We start from the raw sequence: 8,644 nt of genomic DNA on the forward strand, positions 1-8,644 counted from the left end.
TCACTGGGAGCTGATTGGACGACTGACTGCCGTGTTCTCTCCTCTCGACTCGACTCTACCTCACATTAACAGACACTACTGTCTATATCTTTATAAAGAAACCATACATTATATATATATAAAAACTAAAACTAAAACTAATTCACAGACCTGACTTTCTACAAAAACTGACAAACAACCATTTCTGTGGTTTTACGGATGAGAAGAATCCCACAGTATCAACCAATCAATGTCCAATCTCTGCCAAGTGTTTTTTTTTTTGCCCATGTGCCACTTCTTTTAACAAACAGATATTTGATATGGTTTCCTCTGGGGACGAGGAGCCACTTCAAAATTAAAAAAAAACAAAAAACTAAGTTTGAAACAACTTAGAAACGTATATGACTGAACACAAACAGAAAAATACATTTTTCAAATTTATATCTGGTAAATGATCGTTTTACAGAAAGTTACAGCAGTTAGTTATAATTCTGATACACCTATTTAAATGTAGCCAAATGACCCAAAAAAATATTTAAACGCAAGAACTCAAAATTAAAATTACACATAAATGTTTATCAAACCTTCAGACTATTTGTCAAATATTCTAAAAATCCATCATTGATAAAGTCAAATGTTCAACTTCCAGGTTTTAAAAACAACTTCTTTTAGTTTCATCAACTAAATTGCTGAGTTCGTTGCGACCATTTTTTCCTCCAACAAAAAAACCAACCAACTCCATGTTTGTTGTTCTGTTTCTGCTGCTCCACCAACATCCTCACACTTTCAGCCTCTAACGACCATCAAGCAGACACACCGGCGGGTGGAGACGAGAAGGACAGACAGAGACGGACGGACGGACGGATGGAAGTCAAGAAGGAGAAGGCAAGGGATGGAAGGAAGTAAGGAGGAGAAGGAGAGGTGTGACCCACATAACTGAGCCCGAAGTATTTATAGAAGAAATGTCCTAATTGGCAGGCCTGTGGGAAGGCGGCGGTGCTGCACTGGTACCCTACTCCTCGTCCTTCACCTCTTTAACCTTCCTTTCTCCTTGTCTTTTTTCCTCTTTCCGCCGGCTTGTCCTCCTGTCCATCGTTCTCCTGTTCCTTTTGTGGCCTCGTTCATGTCTCCCCCCTCCTCCCTCCGTTTCCCTCCCTTCCTCACCCACATCTGAGACTTCCATCTGTTTGACCTTTCCTAACTTTTTGAAACTCGTGAGGTTTTTATGCCACATCATTTTCTACTTCCGTGCTCTTTTCTTTCCGTTTTCTCACCTGACGAAAACTTTATCCAAAAAGGTCAACGAGTGTTTTTTTGTAAATTTAAATCTGTAAAATACCTGTAACACATTAGAAAGTATTCAGCGTTCTTATGATTCTGATATTACAACCTGGTATCATTTAACTATTTGGAAGCTTCTAAACAGTTTTATGGAATGTAGTATAATTTTGTGTACTTTCATTGTAATTATTTTTTTTCTGGAATCTGTCTGTTAAAATAAGGATCAAATAAAAATGAAAAAAAACAAGACTCGTGCTTTTCTTTCATCCCTTCGCTCACGTTCCAACTGTCCTGTCCTACTTTTGTCTGCTCACCTACTTTAGCTGCTAAAGTGCGAGTGAGAATTTCCAGGTGACAGAAACGACACCGATGTGAACGGCTACGTAGAACCAACAGAACAACAGATTTATTTCGTTTTTTAAAACGTCTCCAGTATTGTGTTGGAGAACTAGAACTTTTGAGTGAGTGGACAGTAGTGTGAGTGAATGTATCGGTGAACTCACGCAGGAAGTATTCCGAAGCATCAGCCTCGTAGTCGGCGTCCTCAGGGAAGTGATCTATCTGCTTACACATGCCCTTGAAAGAACCTGTTCCAAAAAAAGGAAGAAGAGAGAGAGAAAAAAAAACGGATTTAGAAAACGGTCCTTTTAACTGGTTCCAAATTTGACAGAACAAAATAAACAACAAAGCCATACTTTATATCACAGTTTCTGGAGGAAAATAAATCAACATAAGAAAAAAAAAAAAAAACAGGCAAAAAGTGGAACGCGTGGGAAGAAACTGCCAAAAAAAAGAACAGAGAGAGAGAGAAAAGAAAATTGTTGCATTGTTTGAGCAAAAGTGTATTTTGCAACACCTCCACTGAGAAAATAAATAAACAAATAAACATTATTGGACAAATAATAGTGACAGACATTAAGATATATGGGAGGGGGAGGAGATTGTTATAGAAAACTCAAATCAGGGAAAGAAAAAGTAAAAAAAACTTTCTCAAACAAAACAACTCAAAAATCACAATTTGCAAGAATTGACAAAGAGACCGTGGACGACTGAGACTGAGATTAAACTGGACACTGAGATTAAACTGGACACTGAGATTAAACTGGACACTGAGATTAAACTGGACACAGCTGAAATTACTCATTAAACACAGCAGTGGAGAGATGCCGTTAGCATGGACGAAAAAAAAAAGAAAAAATTAATTTGAAAAAAAAATCACCAAATAAAAGAGAAAAAATATTGTGATTGGAATAGAAGTAAAAAAAAAAATTAGAAGTAAATTTTATAATTTTTATAAGTACAGTACGGGGACCGAGGTATGTAATAAAAATTAATGACTTTGAAAACAAATTTCATTTATAAATCTTTTTTTTTTTCGAGTTTTTTTTCCACAGTTTCTCGCTTCAACTCCTCACAGGACACAAAAAAACATTAGCATTTACATTCATGCTGTTGGCCAACGACACGTGTGCGACATGTGGTTCATAATAATTGTCGTGTGTGTCTGGTTAAAAGGTGAGACATTTTTACATCACATGCAAAGACAGACACCTGAATTTATAACATAAACTCATACAAATGTAAACTCATGTCCCTCTGTGCATGAACCGTAACAATGTCCCCACTATATACAAAGAGAAGAATGTGTGTGTGTGTGTGTGTGTGTTGTGAGCCTTGTTCAGTGGTGCTCAGCTCCACTGGTTCCTGCACGGCCTCTCAAACCACTGCAATTGAATAAAAGGCTGGTTCAGTGGTCCTCAGCTCCACTGGTTCCTGCACAGCCTCTCAAACCACTGCAATTGAATAAACTCAGACTAATTGGCATTTGAAGGACAAAAGGACCAGGTCCCAGCCTTTGGATCGGACCTCAGCGATGGACAAACACAAACACACACACACACACACAGAGTTCACTTTTCCAATATTCGTGCCACTCACAGTCATCGTTTTTCGCGAGGGCTGTTTTGTTTTTTGTTTTGTTTCATCGTGGCGTGAGCCGTGACTGCTGTGTTTTTTTTTTTTACATTTCTACCCGTTTTATATCAAAGCTTAACACAAAAAAAAACAAAAACAATGATAAAAAACAACAACGGGGCTTCACTGAGATCCTGTTTTATATTTAGGTTTTTTTTGGTTTTCAAATGTGCTTTGATAAGATACGTTAAAAGATACTTCTGCAGCTCAAAAAACAAAAACAAAAAAACAAACAAACATACAAAAAAAAAAAAAACCTTTCAGCTGGCTGGGAAAAACGCTTTCATCATTCCGGTGTGAACCGTGCGTAGCGCTGGGTGTAGACTCTCTGATGGCGTTCCAGCGTGGGGACTGTGATGAGCAATGGCTCTGCGTGTTTCAGGAGAAAATTGCTTCTTGTCTCAGCTACTTACTCTGAGTGTTTGTTGTGCAAATGTTGGATACTACAAAGTCAAATAAACCTGAATCACTTACTCCACAGTCTTTTAGTGAAGTGAGGAAATGGAGCGAACCGAGTGAGTCGGAAGTCTCTCGCATTAGTCCTTCCCCAAGACGTCAGCGTTTTCAAAAACCATCGGCCGTTAGCATCACAAACATCGCACCGTCGTTCGTGCGGTCAAGAGTCGTCGTTTACCTGACAGTGACCGATCGTTTACGATATCTTACGAGAACCTTTGGTTCTCAAATGATGGTACGTGTACTACTGTTGGTTACTTGGGCTCCCTCTAGTGGTGTATGATGGTTAATTTTTTTTTTTCAGTCGTGGCTCCAAACTGGAACTCTCCAGAAGAGAATATTAACGTTACACAAATCTGAGTGGAAAAAAAATTAAATCCCTATAAAACAAGTGTAGTTTCAGCACTGAATTGGATCGAAACGCCGAGTGAACTCTTCGTAAAAATTCTAGATAAATCTGTTTGTTATTTTAATGTTGCTCATCCTCGGGGGAGCCAATTAGTTTTTCCTAAAGTTTCCTAACGGCGGTGAGTGGAGTTCAAGAACCACTGGTTCTAAACTGCTGCCCAGAGATTCATGGACTACAGACAGAGTGTACTGTTACTTTAATTAGAATATGATTGATTAAAATGTTAGAAAGAGTACGACTGTAAAAGCCTCACTTACGACGTGTTACTATTCTCACCCCCAAAACACGACTTCCTGTCCAGGCCTCGGTCAGCGTTTATTTCCTCTCAGCACTCCTGTGTCAACACATCCTCTATTATTTCTCTCAGCCAGCTCGCATCACACGTAGCTACAGTTTTTTTTTTTTTTGTTATTATCAAACATTCCAAATGGAGTCGGCGGCGGTTGCTAGGAGATGAGCAAAAGCGAACGCGAGCGACAGAGAGAGCGTTGCTCGGCGCGAGCGGCTCAACTTTAATCACACGTCTCCGTGGTTGTTGTCTGTGTTTGTGTCAGTTTTCAACGTATTGTTTTGTGCACTGCTGTCTGTGTGTGAATATGCCACATGATTTCACACACGTCCATTCACACACTTACTGACACTACCGTCTCCACTCACTCTCTCTCTCTGTCTCTTTCTGTCTCTCTCTCTTTCTGTCCTTCCTTCTTTCACACTCGCCCTCCCTCCGACACATGCCCACCCACACTGCAGCACATGGAATCTGGAATTTTATTTTCCACTTCCTTCTTCTTTTCTCTTTCCTCTTCCTGTCCTCATCTCTCGACCAGAACCAACCGCAGAACCAGACAGAAAATTCAAATCCATCTTCTCCTCTTTTTTTTTTTTTTTCTCCAATGTGAACGAACAACATCAGACTTTTTTTCAACTCTGAACCTTTCGGAACAATGTAATTAAACCCTTAAATTTTGAGAAACTGTTCAGTACAATCGACGTCGTCACATTTTTTCAAATCAATCAAAACAGGTTCACTGTTATTTATAGCTAAAATCCAAACTTGAAAAGACCAGTAATGTTTCTGATCTACTGCCCACTTCGAGTGCCCGCAGCCCACACTTGAATCACAGCTTTAGTGGGTTAGTGTGTGTGTGTGTGTTTTTCTTTTTTTTTTGTGCATGAAAAGTCCTAAAAGTGTAAAGTGAAAAGAGACGGCGGGTCATGGTGAAAGGGAACGTCTTTCTCCCACACAGAACACCTGTGGCTCCAGTTTGATACCTACACACTCCACGCACCCACATTTGCTTTGGTTACATCACAGCAATGCATGGATCAACAATGCAAAAAAAAACAAAAAAAACTTGTTGGAGTTGGTACTACAGTAGTGTTGATACACGATTGTACACGTGCTGTACTGCAGTTCTTTGTCTGTTCATTTGGACTCGTTTCCTGTTGTCGTTGAAAACTTCTCCGATAAAAACGACACCAAATGGGTCACAAAACTGCATCAAAAGTGACGTCTTAGTTTTGGACTTTGATCAGTTGACTACTGACGGCTACTGTATGACAGACGTTTAAAGTTGCATTACCAAAAAATTCAGATTTACCCGACGCGTAGTAGCGTGAAACTCTACTTCCTCCTCCAACTGAAAGTGAGAATCCTGAATTACAACTGCTTAATATTGACCAAAAATAAACATCTGCGTCTGTGTCTGTATAAAATGTCCTCATCTGAGACACTCCTCTCTTCTCCACTTCCCTTCCTTCCACTCCTCGTTCCCTCTCACTCTCCTACTACAGTAATAATGAGGTGTCACTCTTCCAAATTGGTCCTGTTAAATTATACACCATGCTTAAACATGGAACAGATACTATTATTCTGAAGCCGCCCGGCACCTCGGGGGTCGGGACGACTCCATCACCCACTTATCCTCACAGCGAGCGGAGCCGGCGCGACTCTCCCTGGATGATTTATACCGTTAGGAGGAGACGCGGTTGACCCCTCCCGCTGTCGCGGGACAATCAGGTGACCGCCTGCCGACTGATCTTACGGCTGTTAAAGAGTGCGGAAACATTAGCAGAGTGGCTTTTATGAAGTATTAACAGCGTGACCCGCTCACTGAGATGCAGCTGGGAGTCGGTGTGTGTCACAGGAGCTGTAAAATACAAATGTTCTCCTGTGAAGCAGCGCGGTGTGAAATGCTAACGGTTGGCAGCGTCAGTGTCGTTTTCTTTTTTTTTTGTTCGAATGCTAATTATGAAAACGGTCCTCGTCTGATGAATTTCTACTGAAGGAAGTGGATCATCAGACGAGAACGAAAATCAATGACATGGTTTAGTTAAGTGTGCGTGAAAATATATATATATATACATATTTTTTAATTTTGAAGTAAAACAACATCATAGAAACTAATTTAAATCAAATATCACTGATCAAAAACTGATCTGATCTGTAATTTTTCCATCCACTTTCTTTGTTGAGTTTTTGCAGCCGTTGCCAAACTTTCAGTTTTTTGATCTTCATCCTTTGGTCGTTTCATCATCACCTTCACTTTGGTGAATGTAAAAGCAACTTAAACTGCAGCAAATGTTCTGCCTCACGGAAACAAAACACGGCAAAAAAAAAAAAAGACTAAAAAGAACCCGTAGACAGGAGTGGAATTGAATAAATCTGAAACAGAAGTTGATGTGAACATGAAGACTAAAAAGAAGCAAAATGCAAAATGTGTTTAACAAGTAGAGGGAAAATAATGAACTAGTGGTTAAAGAAAGAACTGCGTCGACACAATCAGTTTTTTTTTTCCATGTATGCGTTGAGCAGCAGAACGGCCTAAAGGAAAGTGCAGCGTAACGACTTAAGGCTTTTTTTTTTTTTTTTGTAGTGAGACAGCAGTGACAGCGGTGCGACCTACATGTTATACAGGAATTCATTCAAAAACATGGACGTCTCCTGACTCAGCTGCTCTGCCCGCCCTCGTCTGTAAACACACACACACACACACACACAGAGACTGGGCAGGTTTTACACAATCTAGACTGATAGAAACTGCACTTAGAGTTATGCTATACTGTAGCATGAGCCAATCAGATGTTGACATGAGGTTCATGTGATCCCAGGACTGAGGATGAAGAATCGCAGCCAAAGTATTTAAAGAGTATTCTTTACTCCGAGCACAGAGGAGTCGATCCTCGCTGACATTTTTTTTTCTCCACCTAAAAAGCAGCTAAATTCTCCGCTGCAGAATCCTCCGAGTCTTTGAGGCTCGTAAGACAAAAAAAAAAAAAAAAAAAGAATCCGGTGCAGTGTTGCGTTAACGAGGACCCCTGTCTTCTTGTTTTAGAAGCTGCTTAGAAGTAAGGAAAGTTTCTCAAAGCGGAACAAAGTGTGCCAAAAAGTAAAAAAAAGAAAAAAAAAAGAGTAACGAGATATCGTCGGTTCCACGCAGGTACTTTTGTCTGTTTTCTTCAGCAGAAATCAGTGATCAAAACGAGGAAAAACCTACATGAGATTACGTATGACACGGGGCACACGCTGAAGACAGAAGCGACTCTTCTGATGCGTTGACTTTGAAAATGTCTTGTCACAGTGTTTTTTTTCGTGAAGTTTTATTCATGGCCCTTTTTATTTTTTTATTTATTTGCGTCTTATCTTCTTTAATCTTGAAGAAAAGTCTGCGTTCAGGAGTTATTTGCAAATGTTGAAGGTGAAAAATAAAGCACAGTGTATTGGGGACGAGATGTTTTATATTATATTTTAGATTGGTACTGACATGTACCACTGAACACCACACGAGGCAGCAGTATTTATTTATCTCTGTATGACATTTAGGTTTTACTATCCACGTTTCTATTTTGGTTTCCTTCCCTCTTTCCCCCCGTTTAGATCCAAAGTTCGACTTGCTACAAGTTTTGTTTTTTTTTTCCTTTGCTGCCAACGTTTCCTAACATTTCTAACCTTTTTGTTTCAGTTTGTACCGTTTTGCTAATTCAGTGTGTCAAACCTTTGGCTCCTGAATCTTTGAACCAACACTGGAGTGGAGTCTTACGTCTAACGCTAACACGGATACAAACGAAATATGAAAATGAATTCATGACTTTTGGAACACGGATGATGCTACAACACAAACAAAAATCCATTGTGCAGCACGCCTGTCTCGGAAGCAGAGAGCAGAGGGTCTTGGGTTCGATTCCCAGAGGAAACATAAGCATGGTGTAACAGCATATCTGCTGCTAACACAGTCTGTGCTGGGTTTATTCTCTTTAACTTCTAGTTTTGTTGTTTATAATCCTTAATAAAGTCATTGAGAAAAAGTCGAAAGTCGACGTCGCCTGAGAGGAGTCGAAAAGTCGAAAGTGTCTTTTCTTCATTGTATGTGCAAATAGACTCTTTCTCTCTGATTGGCTCATGAAACTGTCACCTTATTTTACCTTAACAGACTCAAAGATCAAAAATCTGATTCATGTTTTTTTTTTTTTGCCGCAACTCCTTGTAAATAATTCCATTAAATTATATATATATATACATATATATATATATGTATATATATATAT

General features: G+C 39.6%; 1 protein-coding gene across 1 annotated transcript in view; it reads right to left on the reverse strand.

The window, feature by feature from the left end:
- Positions 1-8,644, reverse strand: part of cacng2b (calcium channel, voltage-dependent, gamma subunit 2b) — a 46,149-nt gene that overhangs the window by 13,842 nt on the left and 23,663 nt on the right. The window contains exon 2 of the mRNA XM_008316527.3: positions 1,764-1,847. Coding sequence (XP_008314749.1) covers positions 1,764-1,847 — 84 coding nt within the window. The remainder of the gene's footprint in view (positions 1-1,763; positions 1,848-8,644) is intronic.

The sequence above is a fragment of the Cynoglossus semilaevis genome, chromosome 9 (genome assembly GCF_000523025.1).
Source record: "Cynoglossus semilaevis isolate Cse_v1.0 chromosome 9, Cse_v1.0, whole genome shotgun sequence".
NCBI lineage: Eukaryota > Metazoa > Chordata > Actinopteri > Pleuronectiformes > Cynoglossidae > Cynoglossus > Cynoglossus semilaevis.